Here is a 17,952-nt window from a genome sequence, read left to right on the forward strand (position 1 = left end):
GGTTGCCCTTCCCACCCGCCCCCCTCAGACACCTATCCCAGCTGGGGAAGAACCATCCAAACCCCCGCAAAGCTTGGCTAGCGTGTGACCCATTTGGGCCCCCGTTCTCAGAAACGGCCAAGGGGCAGGCCCAAAGGAACCGGACCCGGGCCCTTGACATGTCTTGGGGGAAGCTGCCCCATGCTGATGCCATCAGCAAGGTTGGCCTCCCCCTCCCCACGCCCCCCGACACCCGGGAAGGTCTTAGGAGAGAACCCAGAACTTCCTTCCACCCGGGGGACCCAAAGGCATCGTCACGTCAAACCGACGCGCAGGAGGTGATGACCTCCAATGTGATGGGTCGGTCAGCGGCCGGGAGCTGGGAGGTAACCCTCCTCTCCCTAGCTGTGGCCAGCCGTCCTCTCCTTTCCCTCTTCCCCCTCTCGCGAGCCGCGGCCAGTTGTCTATCCCATCTCCCCAACCAACCCTTTCCCCGGAGGGAGCGTGTTCCAGCCGGGAGAGCTCGGCGGCAGACAGCACTTCTCCCCGGGGCATCTTGATGGCCGTCTCCACTGCCCCCCAAGTCTGTCCTTGGCCGTGGGCTCACCTGGTCCAGGGGCGTTCTGTCTGCCCGTCTGCACCTTGCTCGGGTCGCTCCTCTCCATCCGATACCCGTTTCATCCAGGGGTCACGTTGCCCCCACCTTGGGTGCCGGGGCGGCTCTCAGCTCCTTTGGTCCCTGAGCTTGTTTCTGAAGGTGAGGATTGGCGGTCGGTTCGTGTCGGTTGGAGCTTTGGGAAGAGAAGTGGCCCTCCTGCCTCCCCACACCCTTCCACCCCCTCCAACCCCGCGGAGAGGGGTTCCCCAGATTCCTTACCTTCCTTGCACTCCCTTCGTGCACCCCCTCCGTTAACGTGAGGTCAGCCCTGCTTGCCATGGCCCCGCTTTGGGAGTAGCCCCGTGTTCGGGATCGTCTCCCTGCAGGGAGGTGAAATGTTCCCACACGGGGGCTGAGAAATTGGGCCTGTCCCTCCCCTCCCTTCCGCCCGCCCCCCCAGGCTATCCCACAGAGGTGAGGCCGGGCAAGTTGGGGAGAAATCCCGTGCCAGCCAGGGCCGTCTAAATATGTTGCTGACTTGTACTTCCCAAGCGCTTAGTCCAGTGCTCTGCACACGGTAAGCGCTCAATAAGTACAATTGAATGAATGAATGAATGCAGGGAAGTGAAATGTTCACACACGGGGTGAGAAATTGGGCCTGTCCCTCCCCTCCCTTCCGCCCGCCCCCCAGGCTATCCCACAGAGGTGAGGCCGGGCAAGTTGGGGAGAAATCCCGTGCCGGCCAGGGCCGTCTAAATATGTTGCCGACTTGTACTTCCCAAGCGCTTAGTCCAGTGCTCTGCACACAGTAAGCGCTCAATAAGTACGATTGAATGAATGAATGCTCCCTCCTCCCTGCAAACATTCCCTTCTGCAGTGAATAGTAATAATAATAATGATGGTTTTGTTAAGCGCTTCCCATGTGCAAAGCACTGTTGTGAGCGCTGGGGGGTTACAAGGTGATCAGGTTGTCCCACGTGGGGCTCACATTCTTCATCCCTATTTTCCAGATGAGGTAGCTGATGCCCAGAGAAGTGAAGTGACGCGCCCAAAGTCACACAGCTGACAAGCGGCGGAGCTGGGATTAGAACCCATAACCTCAGACTCCCAAGCCCGGGCTCTTTCCACCGAGCCACGCCGCTTCTCTGAATGCCACCCCCGTTGGCCAGCGTTGGCACCGATGCCCTGGGCCTCTATCGTCGTCGATTCGGGAACGCTTTTTCTCACTGCCGTGCTCCACCCCCGCCAGCTCCGCTCTAAGACCGTGCCTATTTCCGCCATCTCTCTGAGGGACAGCGTGATCTGATGGCTACAGCCCAGGCCTGGGTTCTAATCCCGGCTCCGCCGCTCATCCACTGTCCGACCCTGGCCGAGTCACTTCACGTCTCTGGGCCTCATATCCCTCATCTGTAAAATGGGGATCGAGGCTGCGAGCCCCATGTGGGATAAGGGACTGTGGCCAACCTGATTAGCTTATATCCACCCCGGCGCTCAGTATAGTGCCTGGGTCATTGCAAACCTTTAATAAATACCATAAAAAAGGTGGGGGAGGGCAGAGCCCAGGCCCCAGACCTGCCTCACCGGAGCATCCCTGACCTCGCGTGGTCACTGCCAGCCCGTTGTTGAGTAGGGTCTAACTGTGGCCAAATTGTACTTTACAAACAGTACAGTGCACACAGTAAGCGCTCAATAAATATGATTAAATTGTGGCTCAGTGGAAAAGAGCACAGGCTTTGGAGTCAGAGGTCATGGGTTCAGTTCTTTTAGACTGTGAGCCCACTGTTGGGTAGGGACTGTATATGTTGCCAATTTGTACTTCCCAAGCGCTTAGTACAGCGCTCTGCACATAGTAAGCACTCAATAAATACGATTGATGATGATGATGATCCCAGCTCTGCCACTCGTCAGCTGCATGACTTCGGGCGAGTCACTTGACTTCTCTGGGCCTCAGTTCCCTCATCTGTAGAAATGGGGATGAAGAGTGTGATCCCCCCCATGGGCCAACCTGATCACCATGTGACCTCCCCAGCGCTTAGAACAGTGCTTTGCACATAGTAAGCGCTTAATAAATGCCATCATTATTATTATTATTATTATTAAATGAATGGAGAAGGGAGGAGACCTGACCTCTTGTCCTGGCCCTGGCCTCTTGTGTGACCTTGGCTAAGTCACGTACTTGTCTGGGCCTCAACTGCTTCATCCGTAACATGGGGCTGCAGATTCTTGGTCTCCCTGTTTCTCAGGTTGTGACCCCGTGAGGGAGAGCGGGGCTCCGATCTGATATGATACTCTTGTATCCACTCCGGGGTGTAGCACAGAGTAACGCCTTAATAAATACGCTCGTCCCACCCCGACCCCGTCGTCCGTTGCGCCCATCCGCAGGAGGGAGAGATGCTGGGTGAAGGAGACGGAAAATGGAGGAGCCGGGGCAGGACTGGCACCTTTTAGGGTAGCGATCCAGGCGCCTTAGCATGGGGGCTGCCCGGAGGGAGCGGCTTGCCCTCAAACGCTTGCTCCCTCCCGCTCCCAGCACCGTCAGCCCGGGCGGGCACTCAAACTAGCGTCCTGGAGGGGCCCAGCTGTGTCAGCGTGGCTCAGTGGAAAGAGCCCGGGCTTTGGAGTCAGAGGTCATGGGTTCGAATCCCGGCCCCACCATGTGTCTGCTGTGTGACCTTGGGCAAGTCGCTTCTTGGAGCCTCAGTCACCTCATCTGTAAAATGGGGATGGTAACTGTGAGCCCCATGCGGGACAACCTGATCACCTTGTATCCCCCGCCAGCGCTTAGAACAGTGCTTTGCACGTAGTAAGCGCTTACCAAATGCCATTATTATTATTTAGCCCACAAGACGAGGAATCACGCACAGCGTGGGGCCCCTGGGGATCTCAAACGTCGGCTGTGGTGGTGAAGTTGAGGCCCGTCCCGGACGGAGCCCGGTGTGGCCAAGGGGACTTCCCGGGGCCGGAGGGGTGTTGTGTACCTTGAACGTACATGTGATAGGTGCCCGAAACTGGGCTCTGCAGCCAGCACCGCCGGGGGCCCGGGGTCTAACCTGGTCTGTGGGCCTCAGGCTGTGTGGCCGGTGGGCATTTTAGCCCAGAGGCCGGCCGGCCCGCCCACCCGCCCGCCCACCTGGGGCTCCTTGAGGATCTGGGCCTTTGGCCGGAGCAGAAGGGAAAGCCTCCTCCGTGGGTCCCGGCAGGGCGGGACCATCCCCAGCTCCTTGCTGGGCTCCCCTGGGGGGTCCGGCTCACCCCATCCCGCCCAGCAGAAAGGAAAGAAAATCCCAAACCCGCCGCCCTCGTTGAGGATTCAGGATGCGTTTTCTCCAGACCTACCTGGGCCGGGATCCAGAACAGAGGCAGTGCGGCCTAACAGGAGGAGCCTGAGACCCGGGGCCGGTCCCAGGCCTGCTCTCCGTCATCATCATCAATCGTATTTATTGAGCGCTTACTATGTGCAGAGCACTGTACTAAGCGCTTGGGAAGTACAAATTGGCAACATATAGAGACAGTCCCTACCCAACAGTGGGCTCACAGTCTAAAAGAGGGAGACAGAGAACAAAACCAAACATACTAACAAAATAAAATCAATAGAATAGATATGTACAAGTAAAATAAATAAGTAGAGTAATAAATATGTACAAACATATATCCATATATACAGGTGCTGTGGGGAAGGGAAGGAGGTAAGATGTGGGGGATGGAGAGGGGGACGACGGGGAGAGGAAGGAAGGGGCTCAGGCTGGGAAGGCCTCCTTGGCCTGTTGTGGCCTGTTGTGGGACTTTGACCAAAGTCAGTAAACCCCTCTGGGCCTGGGGCTGATTGGGCAGATCTGGTGTCTGCCCCAGTGCCTACACCCTGCTCGGCAAGGACTGGGGGTGGATGGATGGAAAGACAGTGGGAAGGAAGGCATTCAAAGAGCCCGTGGAGGCAGAACCGGGCAGTCGGGGCCCTGGGCCACCCTCCCAACCCTCTCGTCCCGGGGCAGGGCCGGTGGGCTGTGCGGGCACAGCCCTCAGTGGCAGGTTTTGTTCCGCAAGTGGTTTGTTTCCCCCATTCATCATCGTCATCATCAATCGTATTTATTGAGCGCTTACTGTGTGCAGAGCACTGTACCAAGCGCTTGGGAAGCACAAATTGGCAACATATAGAGACAGTCCCTACCCAACAGTGGGCTCACAGTCTAAAAGGGGGAATTCATTCATTCATTCAATCATTCATTCAATTCATTCATTCATGAAAATTCATTCATTCAATCATATTTATCGAGCACTTACTGTGTGCAGAGCACTGGACTAAGCGCTTGGGAAGCAGCGTGGCTCAGTGGAAAGAGCCCGGGCTTTGGAGCCAGAGGTCGTGGGTTCTAATCCCAGCTCCACCACGTGTCTGCTGTGTGACCTTGGGCAAGTCACTTAACTTCTCTGAGCCTCAGTTTCCTCATCTGTAAAATGGGGATTAAGACTGTGAGCCCCAAGTGGGACAACTTGATCACCTTGGATCCCCCCCCAGCGCTCAGAACAGTGCTCTGCACATAGTAAGCGCTTAACAAATGCCATCATCATTATCATTATTATTATTATTATTATTATTGGGAAGTACAAATCGGCAACAGAGACGGTCCCTACCCAACAACGGGCTCACGGTCTAGAAGGGGGAGACGGACATCAAAACAAGAAGCTAGGTGAGTTGGCCCCTTGACGTGATCGCCGCGGGCCGCTTTGAGTGACGGCAACGTAACTGCTCTTTCTCGGTCTGGTGCGCCTTCATCGCTCCGCTCGACGAGCGAAGACGTCCGTGAGGGGCTAGACGGGCTCGGAGACCCCCGCGTGACAAAAGCCGCGGACCACGGCGGGAAGGCTTTGGCTCCCTGCTCCTGACTCCTTGGGCAAGAGCGGCGTGGCCAGGTGGAGAGAGTCCGGGCCCGGGAGTCGGAAAGTCATGGGTTCTAATCCCGACTTGTCCGCTGTGCGACCGCGGGCAAGTCGCTTCGCTTCTCTGGGCCGGGGACCACCTCCCCACCGCGGCCTCTCCCTCCCCAGCGCATCGCTGGCGACGGCGCATTTCGGTCCCGGCCGCGATCAGCAGGCTTCGGAGTCAGAGGTCGTGGGTTCAAATCCCGGCTCCGCCAACTGTCAGCTGTGTGGCTTTGGGCAAGTCACTTAATAATAATAATAATGATGATGGCATTTATTAAGCGCTTACTATGTGCAAAGCACTGTTCTAAGCGCTGGGGAGGTTACAAGATGATCAGGTTGTCCCATGGGGGGCTCCCAGTCTTCATCCCCATTTTACAGATGAGGTAACTGAGGCCCAGAGAAGTTAAGTGACTTGCCCAAAGTCACACAGCTAATTGGCGGAGCCAGGATTTGAACCCATGACCTCTGACTCCAAAGCCCGTGCTCTTTCCCACTGAGCCATGCTGCTTCTCTTCACTTCACTTCTCTGGGCCTCGGTTACCTCATCTGTAAAATGGGGATTAAAACTGTAAGCCCCCCCCGTGGGACAACTTGATTACCTTGTAACCTCCCCAGTGCTTTGCACATAGTAAGCGCTTAAGAAATACCATCATCATCATCAGCACACAGGCCTCTGATAGCGAGGTCTGAGCCGCCCCAAGCTACTGGGGTGGCGCGAAGCAGTACGGCCTAGGAGATAGAGCCCGGGCCCGGGAGACAGAAGGAACTGGGTTCTGATTCCGGCTCCGTTGCCCGGCTGCTGTGTGACCGGGGGCAAGTCACTTCACTTCTCTGTGCGTCTGGAAAATGGGAATGAAGACTGTGATCCCTGTGACTGTGTCCAACCCATTGCCATTGGATCCAGCTCAGCGCTTAGTCCAGAGTAAGTATCATCACTATCACTAGAGAAGCAGCATGGCTCAGTGGAAAGAGCTTGGGCTTTGGAGTCAGAGGTCATGGGTTCGAATCCCAGCTCCGCCACGTGTCTGCTGTGTGACCTTGGGCAAGTCACACTTCTCTGAGCCTCAGTTCCCTCTTCTGTAAAATGGGGATTAAGACTGTGAGCCTCCCGTGGGACAACCTGATCACCCTGTATGCCCCTCAGCGCTTAGAACAGTGCTTTGCACGTAGTAAGCGCTTAACAAATACCATCATCATTATTATTATTATTATCATTATTACGGACAGCGAAGCGTGGACCACCCCCGGCTTGTTGCTGTCGGGCCAGGCTCTGCCCGGGTGGCACTCCGGCCACATCAATCCTGGGCCGCAGCCTGGCACTGCTATCTCAGGGCAGCCTGGGGCAGGGCATCATTCATTCATTCATTCAGTTGTATTTATTGAGCGCTTACTGTGTGCAGAGCACTGTACTAAGCGTTTGGGTAGTCCAAGTTGGCAACATATAGAGACAGTCACTACCCAACAGTGGGCTCACAGACTAGAGCCCCCTCCTCCCCTTCTCCATCCCCCCCGCCTTACCTCCTTCCCCTCCCCACAGCACCTGCATATATGTATATATGTTTGTACGGATTTATTACTCTATTTTATTTGTACGTATTTATTCTATTTTATTTTGTTAATATGTTTGGTTTTGTTCTCTGTCTCCCCCTTCTAGACTGTGAGTCTGTTTTTGGGTAGGGCCCGTCTCTCTATGTTGCCAACTTGGACTTCCCAAGCGCTTAGTCCAGTGTTCTGCCCACAGTAAGCGCTCAATAAATACGATTGAATAGAAGGCATCGAGGCAGAAGGGCAGCGTTCCCGGATTGACTGCGGAGGCAGAGGAGAGTTAATGGTCAGCCCCCCATCGCCCCGAGCCTCAGTACCGCGGTGTCAGAACCGTCCACGTTGGGCTGAGCCGTGTCCCCTGCCCCTGTCTTATTTTTCCACCAAAAGAGGCGGCTACTACAACGCCACCCGGGCCCAGCCCCATGCCTCTGCCCCGCAGCCACCCCTCCCTGGGTGACAGACATATCTCCCCCCTTCGCCCACCCCTCCCTGCTCTGACATCACATCCTAAGGGGGAAAGGACACACTCAAACGCCCTTCGGTGATTCGGAAGTGACCCAAAGGCGGCTCAGTCTAAACGGCGAAGCTTATTGAAGGAGTATATGTTGCCAACTTGTACTTCCCAAGCGCTTAGTACAGTGCTCTGCACACAGTAAGCGCTCAATAAATACGATTGATTGATTGACTGAATATGAAATCTAGAATCAAAATACTAGGGCTGTAATCCGCCGGTTAGTTTTAGGTTGTATTTACAGAAAGTGCAATATTGAAAAGTGAGTGTGTGTGTGTGTGTGTGTGTGTGTGTGTGTAAAGTAACGAGTAAGCATAAAAACATCACAATACTGAACCGTGGTCTCCAACAATGCAATATTTAAAGTGTGTGTGTGTGTGTGTGTGTGTGTGAAGTAACGAGTAAGCATAAAAACATCACAATACTGAACCGTGGTCTCCAACAATGCAATATTTAAGAGTGTGTGTGTGTGTGTGTGTGTGTGTGTGTGTGTGTGAAGTAACGAGTAAGCATAAAAACATCACAATACTGAACCGTGGTCTCCAACAATGCAATATTTAAATATCTGTGTGTGTGTGTGTGTGTGTGTGTGTGTGTGTGAGAGAGAGAGAGAGAGAGAGAGAGAGAGAGAAGTAACGAGTAAGCATGAAAATATCACAATACTGAACCTTGGTCTCCAACGGTACAATCACTTTCTCCTCCATAACCCCAACCTGAGACACCAAGCTCCAGGTGCTTCCCAAGCGCTTAGTCCAGTGCTCTGCACACAGTAAGCGCTCAATAAATATGATTGATTGATGGGGGGAGGAGTTTAGAGAAGCAGCGTGGCTCAGTGGAAAGAGCCCGGGCTGTGGAGCCAGAGGTCATGGGTTCAAATCCCAGCGCTGCCAATTATCAGCTAGGTGACTTTGGGCAAGTCACTTTGCTTCTCTGGGCCTCATTGACCTCATCTGTCAAATGGGGATGAAGACTGTGAGCCCCCCGGGGGACCACCTGATCACCTTGTAACCTCCCCAGTGCTTAGCGCATAATAAGCTTTCAGACTGTGAGCCCACTGTTGGGTAGGGACTGTCTCTATATGTTGCCAATTTGTACTTCCCAAGCGCTTAGTACAGTGCTCTGCACACAGTAAGCGCTCAATAAATACGATTGATGATGATGATGAATAAGCGCTTAATAAATGCCATTATTGTTTACAAAACACACCTGTCTGGCCTTCCCTGTTGGCCTTGGGGCCTGGCCAGCGCTCAGTACAGCTGAAGTTGGCCCATTTTGTCCTCCGGGAGCTAAGTGGCCCCTGCAGGGAACGTCCTTGAGCACACGTCTACTTCCTTCCAGGGGGTCACCCTTGGGGCAGCGAGGAGTCACCATTACCTGGAATCACAGTCGGTCCAGGGAAACCAAAGTACTTGCAGGGAGGAGGTAAAAAGGAGCAAGTTGGAAGTTCAAGGATGGGCAACCCCCACCACCCTTGCCAACCATCCTTCCCCCAGTGCTGTTTCTGCGGCCAGCCACCTTCCCATTCTCCCATTGTTGCCGCCTGTCATTCATTTCAGCGGCCGCCTCCCCAACGGGATCCTGTCAGAACTGTCGTTCTCCCCCACGTGCGGCTTGGTGCTCTGCGTGCAGTAGGTGCTCAATAAACGCAATTGGCTGAAGTTCAATCCCTTGCGAGAGCTTGTCGCGATTCCTCGAGGTTCGCGTGTCGGTCCGGGAGGAGGCTCGGGCCGGCTGCCCAGCGAAGCCCTTTCCCGACCTGGAGGCCTTTCCCCCGCCGCCCCACACTCCCATTCCCTCTAGATCACTGGCTGCTCTGCCCTTGGAATAGAAACTCTTTGCATCCAAAGGAGGAGGTGCAGGATATCTCCCCTCAGGAGCTTCCTCCTCTCCAACCCCCAGTAAGGCCACGGGAGGATTCAGCGCCATCGCAGGGGCCCTGGGCCCAGCCCCCCGCTAGAGGTGACCAGCCCCGCTCCAAGGAAGCAAGATTGGATGCCCCCAAAATGGGTCCCGCCCAGATCAGCCGAGCCCGAGATTTCCCCTCCAACCCGTGACTCCAAAGACCAAGCGGCCCAGTGTCCCGGACTGACCGGAGGTACGTGAAGGCCGCCGTGGGCCGCCATCGGGCCTCCTTCCACTCAGGCTGGATGCGCGGAGGGTGGCCTGGAAGCGGCCGACGCCAAACTGGAGGTGGGGTGAAGGTCCGGGGTCCGTCGGTGGGTCATCATCATCATCATCATCAATCGTATTTATTGAGTGCTTACTGTGTGCAGAGCACTGTACTAAGCGCTTGGGAAGTACAAGCTGGCAACAGACAGAGACAGTCCCTACCCAACAGTGGGCTCACAGTCTAAAAGGGGGAGACAAAACCAAACATACTAACAAAATAAAATAAATAGAATAGATGATATGTACAAGAAAAATAGAGTAATAAATATGTACAAACACATATACATATATACAGGTGCTGTGGGGAAGGGAAGGAGGTAAGATGGGGGGATGGAGAGGGGGACGAGGGGGAGAGGAAGGAAGGGGCTCAGTGTGGGAAGGCCTCCTGGAGGAGGTGAGCTCTCAGCAGGGCCTTGAAGGGAGGAAGAGAGCGAGCTTGGCGGATGGGCAGAGGGATTGGGGGCATTACAGGCCCGGGGGAGGACGTGGGCCGGGGGTCGATGGCGGGACAGGCGAGAGCGAGGCCTAACGGTGAGGAGATGAGCGGTGGAGGAGCGGAGGGTGCGGGCTGGGCTGGAGAAGGACAGAAGGGAGGTGAGGGAGGAGGGGGCGAGGGGATGGACAGCCTGGAAGCCCAGGGTGAGGAGTTTCTGCCTGATGCGCAGATTGATCGGTAGCCACTGGAGATTTTTGAGGAGGGGAGTAACATGCCCAGAGCGTTTCTGGACAAAGATAATCCGGGCAGCAGCGTGAAGTATGGATTGAAGTGGGGAGAGACACGAGGATGGGAGATCAGAGAGTCTGGACGGGATGGTGTGTACGAGGCTTCTCCTCGGGAGCGGGGAAGCGGGACGAAGGCCCAGGGCCGCTCCAGGGGCAGTGGCTACTGGTCACCGTGAGCGGCTTCCTCAGCCACCACCCCCTCCCTCTTCCCACACCTTCCGCTCTGTGATGGTGACACAACAGGGGTGGTGGCGGAGAGGAGCGGCGGAGCCCCCCGCCTGTCATCTGCCTGGACCTCAGCCCACCCCCCCATCCCCGATGGACACGGCCGCTTTCGGTCCCAATGACACTTTTAAAAAGAGGACCAGACCCCAGCTGGACCGTGTGACGCTTCTCAGAAATGCAGGGACTGAGGAGCTGGTGAAAGCGGAGGCCACGTGGCCTGGGGATCTCGGCCCACTTGGCCCTCTGGCCGTCGACCAGCTCGATGTCTACGAGAAACTACGTCGGCAGGCACGTTGGCGTCCGTCTCGGTGGCTTCTTGCCAGGGGGGCGCAAGGGCCCTGCCCCCTCTGCAAAGTTCATTCAATCGTATTTATTGAGCGCTTACTGTGCGCAGAGCACTGGATTAAGCGCTTGGGAAGGACAAGCCGGCAACATCTAGAGACGGTCCCTACCCAACAGCGGGCTCACAGTCTAGAAGGGGGAGACAGAGAACAAAACCAGACATATTAACAAAATAGAATAGATATGTGCAAGTAAAATAGAGTAATTCATTCAATCATATTTATTGGGTGCTTACTGTGTGCAGAGCACTGTACTAAGCGCTTGGTAAGTACCCAATGGGGCGGCGGGAGTTGCCAACTTGTACTTCCCAAGCGCTTAGAGTGCTCCGCACACAGTAAGTGCTCAATAAATACAACTGAATGAATGAATGAGAGGGCTGGCGGGAGCAGGGTGCCACCGCCCTGCCCACAGTGCCTGCGGGCCTCAATAATAATAATAATAATTATGGCATTTATTAAGCGCTTACTATGTGCAAAGCACTGTTCTAAGCGCTGGGGAGGTTACAAGGTGATCAGGTTGTCCCCATGTAGGGCTCACAGTCTCAATCCCCATTTTACAGACGAGGTCACTGAGGCCCAGAGAAGTGACTTGCCCAAAGTCACACAGCTGACAATTGGCGGAGCCGGGGTTTGAACCCATGACCTCTGACTCCAAAGCCCGGGCTCTTCTCCACTGAGCCACGCTGCTTCTCAAGAGATTTCAGTGGCTTGAAAAGACAGAACGGAAAGATGCCCTCCTTCCCTCTTTCCTACCCACCTGCCCCGTTAAGCCCCGAGGGCCGGCCGTCAAGGGGGCCGATTTGCCGGCCGGGGGGCCTCCGTCCTCCCAGCGCAGCTATTGGGACCATGGGATGCCGTTCCCTAGAGTCGGGGGCAGCCTCCCACCCGAAGGGAAGGATTTCCACTCCTAAGACTCCTCCCACAGGCCCAGGACAGGGAAAAAAACAAAAAGCAGGGGTGGGGGGGGTGCAAGCGTCTCCACCACCTGCCCAGGGATACGCTACAACCACCACCAGTCACCTCACACCTCAAGCCGCAGTAGCGGGGCCGCCGCGGCTCCCGACCCCATCCCGGCTCAAGAAAATCCACTTCTCCGAAACGGTTCTATAGCAACCGAAGACGTTTAATTTTTTTTTTCCTCCCGTGGTGATCGAACAGGACATTTCATCACCGCGTTCCCCGTACGACAAACCGGACTTCAGGAGTGTAAGAAAGACACAGACATGGAAACACTACATAGAAAATGTTGCAATTTGCAAATACGCGTTTAGTGCTCTTCTGGGAACTAGACGGTGGAGCTCTCCGGTAGCAGCAGTGCTGGTGAAGGTTTGACCGTGGGGTTTCTGGGGCGGGCGGGCGGGCGGTGGCAGTGTCATCTTTGGAAAGGGTTAGAGGATGAGGGCCGAAGGTGGACGGGGTGTTTTTTCAAGAGCAATAAATAAATCTAAATGAGCTTGATCTCGGAGCGGCCGGGGGTCGGGGGAGAGGGGAGGTGGTTGCTCCCGAGAGCTTGGTCGGTCCCCTCCCGCCCACTGCCCCTTCCCTCCTCCGCTCCCTCGGGTCGTCGGACGGAAGGTCGTCGGGACGCCCGTGGAGCTGTCGCCGGCCACGGGACGGGGAAGGGACTGTTCTGGAATGAGAGAGCCAAGAGACATCGCGTGACGTCGCGGAGCGGAGCGTGATCGCCGGGAGCGGGAGCCCGGGCCCTCCCAGGGCCATCCGCGCCCACGCGTGTTCGTGCGCCGCCGAAAGAATCCGAGGACGCGGCGCAGGGAGTCAGCTCCACCCCGAGCCTGCTCCGGTCGCAACGCCCCCGATCCCGGCCGCTTTTTAGGAGACCGAGCCGGACGGCAAGTGGCTTGAGTTCGTGGTCGTTAGAAAACTAGCCGGAACGGTCCTTCCCCAGCCCGACCCTCGGACCCGTGGAGCTCTCCGACGGAAATGCGCTTGGCTAGGCTTAGAGTGGGGATCGCAACCGTTTGTTTTTTCTTCTGCGGCCCGTACAAAAACGAGTAAAACCAAATCGCAAAGTAGAAAGCTTATCAAAAGGACGATTCAGAGATTTTTCGCAACGGGGGGGCAGGCGGTTTCGCGGTGTCCTCCCACCTCCCCTCCCGGCCCCGGTCTAAATCTGGACGAATATGCTCTTTCCACCTCCCGTACAGGCGCCGAGGAGGTCGCGTGTTCACCGGATTCCCGTACGTTAGAAAACCTTGATTGGTTCCGGCCGGGCTCTCCGCGGGTCATTCTAAAAACAGAGCCCCCGCCCCCTCCTCTGGCCTCTGGCAGGGAAGGGTCTCCCCAGTTGCCTCTCAGAGTCCCGGCTCTCCATCCTCACGGGAGTGTGCTTTGATTTGTACGGGATGTTTGGAAAGAAAGCATCTGCATTTAGCTTACTTGGACGCTAGAATTTCTCATTAAGGTTCAAGGTATCTCTGGAAAAAGGCAGATATTAAGCTTTTCTGAGTTACTTTAATTCTGCGTTTCTACAAGGGCGCTCCTACCCGACGGGTCCCCCTTCCTCCCCCGCGACGCGGGGCTCCGGCCGGCTGGAAACGCAACACGGACACCGTGGGGTCCCAGCGGGATCTGAGGGTGACCCCGGCTCGGGCTCGAGGGGACGGGGCGGGCCCGTCCTCGGCCCACTCCCTCCAACCAACGGAAAACTTCTTTCGTCCTCAATGGCCAAAACCCCGCCCCGAGAAGAACTCTCTCTCTCTCTCTCTCTTTCTCTCCCTCTCCTGGGGCCGCAGCCCCCAACGAATCCACCCCCCAGAGGATTCCCAGGATTCCCGGGGCGGGGGTCAGAAACGTCATTGGAAACCGTGAAAGGAACGGAAGAATCGCTCGGGCCGCTGGGACGACGGCAGGCCGGGGCCCGCCGGCCCGGCCCGGCCCGATGACCTCCGTTCCTGCCGGGAACAGAAGATGGGCTAGCTTACCAACTGATATCGTGAGTAACGGATGTCACTATGACACAAAACTTGCCGTGATTCGCGTGTGCGGCTACAAAGTGCGGCGTTCCTCGTGACCGGCTCCGCGCCCCGTCCCCTCGCTCCCGGAGGCCTCGGCGGGGCCGGGGGAGGCGCACCGTGAGCGGGGATCCCGCCGCCTTTAGGGGCGGGAACGGAGTCCGCCGGGTGATGAGGCACAGACGGCGTGGAGGGAGGGAGGGAGGGAGCGAGCGAGCGAGCGAGCAGCTGGCGCCGGACCCCGGCACGACCCCGCCCCGGGTTACAAGATGACGCAGCTGTTCTTCTCCTTTTCCTTTTCCTTGTCTCGTTCCCGGGGCTCCTTCCGCTTGCGCTCGCCGCTCCCGGGGGCCCGGCTGCTGGCCGGGGAGGCCGCCCCCGGCGCGGGCTGGCCCTGTCGGGACAGAAACGCCCGGCGCTGAAGACCCGGGGCGGAGGCTTCGCCCGGGCGCCGAGGAGTCCGGGGTCCCTCCGAGCCCGGACCGTGGTGCTCGTTCCCTTCCGTCGGAACCAGGCCCGGCATTCTGCCGCAAAATAGCCAGCCCTTCTAGAATGTGGGATGCCGTTCCGGCCCAAGCCCCGCTAAGGACTCCTCGCGCTGAGGGGAGCCGCCTGACACTCCCGCCTAAGCCCAAGCTGTCTCCCCTCATCCGGCGTGCCCGCTACCGGGGCCACCCCGCTCCCCTAACAGTATCTGCCCGCTCAAATGTGGAAGGAGGAGCCCCGGGAAGGACACCAAGAACCCCGGCCTGGGAGGTCCCCGAATCCCTCCAAATTCCCAGGAGTTTGGGGATTTCCCAAATTGGGGTGGAAGCCGAGTGGCACCGGGCCGGGGGCCTGAGAACGTCAGATGGACCACGGCGACCGAAGCCAACCCGAGCTCCCCCCGATCTCCCTCCATGGGAACCGGGACTTCCCGGCGGAAAGCCGCCACGGCGTTTTTACCTGCATCTGGGCGGCGGCGGCCGCCGCGGCCACCGCAACCGCCTGGGCCTGCTCCTGTTCCTGCTCCTGGTAATACTGCGAGGCCCGGCGGTCCTCCTCCTCTTGCAGTTTCTTCGCCAGCTCAAGGTCGCTGATTCCTTCTGGGATCTGCTCCCAGTTGAGCTCCTGACTCTGCTGCTCTTGCTGGAGGGACAGGGCCATTAGGTAGTCCTAGAAAAGAGAGCGGGGAACGTGAGTCCTCTCTGACCCAACAGCCCCGGGACGTCAGGGGCCCAGCCAGGCCCGGGCGAGGGAGGGGCCGTCTTCGGCCGGGGTCACTCGGCCCGGACGGGATAAGCGACTTGACGCGAACCTCAGGGCTGAGGGCCTGGCCTCCCCGTCCTGCATCCGGCCCCGCAGTTGCACGTTTTCCACGCACCGCAGAGACCGTCCCTGGGGCGAGAGGGCGGGGGGAGCCGGAGCCAGGGAATGCCACCGCCGCCTGCCTCGCCTCTTTGAGGAGGCAGGGCTGCCCAGAGCTAAATCCCCCCCAACCAGTCACATCCACCTCGGGCCCAACTGGAGTCCACTCTGGCCCCCCGACTTCCCTTCCCCTCCCCTCCGGTTCTAACCTCTTTCGCCTCCGGGGCCGCCCCCAGCTTCTTCACCACCATCAGTTACTCAGAGGCCCTTGGAGGGAGGAGCGGAAGGGGTTTAAAGGCCAAACCGGCCCTTCCAAGAGAAAACCGTCCACTTCTTCTTAGAGCAGAAGCTCCTTGTGGGCCGGGAACAGATCGCTTCTTCATCATGAACGCCCTCAGAGCGTCCGGTACAGTGTACCGCCCCAAACTGGCATTCAATAAATACCCGTCCTACTGCCGGCTCCCTTCCTAGGGTCGGCAGCAACAGAATCGGATGAGGCAGGGTGGTCCCGAGGGCAGATTTGCCACTCAGTAGCGGTGACAGCCTGCTGGGGGAATTCTGCACGGAAAACCTCGCCCTGAGCTCTTTCCCCACTGTGGCCATCTACCGCTCATGGAACCGGGCCCTGGGGCCCCAAGCAACAGGGGCGTGAGAGAGAGAGAGAGGGAGGGAGGGAGGGAGGGAGGGAGGGAGAGAGAGAGAGAGAGAGAGAGTGCGTGCATGCAAGGTGGCAGGAAAGGAGGACAAGAACGAGAATGGGGTGGAAACGGTACTGGGATAAAGAAAAAAATGGAAAAAAAAACCCCAAACCACCACTGCTATGCAGATATCACTCAGCTTTTGTCCCAAAAATGGCCCGCTCCCCCAGAAGTCTCAGTCTAGGGGTGGACTTGGGTGAGCTTTGAGCCTCTCCCTGTCCACTTAGGACAGAAGGCAACAACAGAAGAGGCACCCTGCTCTGGCCTCCATTTCCATTTAGCCAAGTCACAGACGCGTTTCCGCCCTGTCCTCCACCCCTCTTCCTCTCCGGGAGGTCGGCAGGGAGGGAAGGGGGACGGTCGGACGCTGGCTAGTGCAGTGCTCTGCACACAGTGAGCGCTCAATAAATACGACTGAACGAATGGCTCCCGGAAGTTTCCCCCTCGTCCCCCTCTCCATCCCCCCATCTTACCTCCTTCCCTTCCCCACAGCACCTGTATATATGTATATATGTTTGTACATATTTATTACTCTACTTATTTATTTTACTTGTACATATCTATCCTATTTATTTTATTTTGTTAGTATGTTTGGTTTTGTTCTCTGTCTCCCCCTTTTAGACTGTGAGCCCACTGTTGGGTAGGGACTGTCTCTAGATGTTGCCAATTTGTACTTCCCAAGCGCTTAGTACAGTGCTCTGCACATAGTAAGCGCTCAATAAATACGATTGATGATGATGATGATGATACGGGTATGCGCGCGGGAGGTGATGCAATTTCCCCGAAGTACCACAGTAAATGAGGGTGGTATCTGCTAAGTGCCATGGGCCAAGTGTTGTGCTAAGTGCTGGGGTACAACGCTACGGTCAGATCAGATACAGTCCCTGTCACGGTGAACGGGCTCTCTTTCGATGCCTCTACATTCATTCGTAAATATGGGGGAATAGAGCTAATTTCTGACAAAATAATAATAATGGTAGTGGCATTCATTTGTAAAGCACTATGTGCCAAGCACCGCAATCGCTAGGGTAGATATACGCTAGTCAGGTTGGGCTCAGAGCCCAAGAAGGAGGGGGAATGGCTGGCAGCCAGTCAGTAGGATTTACTGAGCGCTTACTGTATGCACAGCACTGTACTATGTGCCTGGGAGAGATCAATAGAACGGACACATACCCTGCCCACAACACTAGGGGAAACTGAGGCCCAGAGCAGTGAGTTGCCCAAGATCCCACAGCAGGTAAATGGCAGAGCCGCGATTAGAACCCAAGTCCTCCAATTAATAATAATAATGATGATGGCATTTATTAAGCACTTACTCTGTGCAAAGCACTGTTCTAAGCGCTGGGGAGGTTACAAGGTGACCAGGTTGTCCCACAGGGGGGCTCACAGTCTTAATCCCCATTTTACAGATGAGGGAACTGAGGCCCAGGGAAGTGAAGTGACTTGCCCAAAGTCACCCAGCTGACAAGCGGCAGAGCCGGACTTTGAACCCAATTCCCAACTCCCAGGCCTGGGGTCTCTCCACTCAAACGAGCGGGAGCCAGAGGTCTCTCCACTCAAACGAGCAGAACCAGCTGAGGATTCCAGTGTTCCGTTGGGATCTATCCCATCCGCTGTCCCTTCTCCCCACGCCCGCCCCGGCTGAAAAGGTGTTTCTCCTGCCGGCGACATCACCACCGGGCTTGGCTGGTGCGAGGGGTTCCCTTCAAGATACGTTTCCAGGCCTACCTGGAGGGGCCGGGATCCGACCTGTCCTTTCTCCCTTCTTCCCGTTGCTTGGGGCTAGGCCATCGGGGAGGGGAGAAAGGAGCTCTCGGCAAACTTGGGTTCCCCTCTGCCTTGGCATTATCCCCCGTTCAGCTGCCTGGTCCTGGCAGGCAGATGGACCGACGGGCTGAAGGACGACCCCGTTCCGTCTAGCCCTCGC

General features: G+C 56.8%; 1 protein-coding gene across 2 annotated transcripts in view; it reads right to left on the bottom strand.

The window, feature by feature from the left end:
- Positions 1-12,110: 12,110 nt before the first annotated feature.
- The window catches only part of MINDY2 (MINDY lysine 48 deubiquitinase 2), a 56,594-nt gene continuing 50,752 nt past the window's right edge, over positions 12,111-17,952 (bottom strand). For both annotated transcript variants that reach the window (XM_038749965.1, XM_038749964.1), the window contains exons 8-9: positions 14,926-15,135; positions 12,111-14,374 (exon numbers count right to left, since the gene is read on the bottom strand). In XM_038749965.1, coding sequence (XP_038605893.1) covers positions 14,243-14,374; positions 14,926-15,135 — 342 coding nt within the window. In that variant the 3' untranslated portion in view covers positions 12,111-14,242. The remainder of the gene's footprint in view (positions 14,375-14,925; positions 15,136-17,952) is intronic.

This window comes from Tachyglossus aculeatus, chromosome 8, assembly GCF_015852505.1.
Source record: "Tachyglossus aculeatus isolate mTacAcu1 chromosome 8, mTacAcu1.pri, whole genome shotgun sequence".
NCBI classification, from domain to species: domain Eukaryota; kingdom Metazoa; phylum Chordata; class Mammalia; order Monotremata; family Tachyglossidae; genus Tachyglossus; species Tachyglossus aculeatus.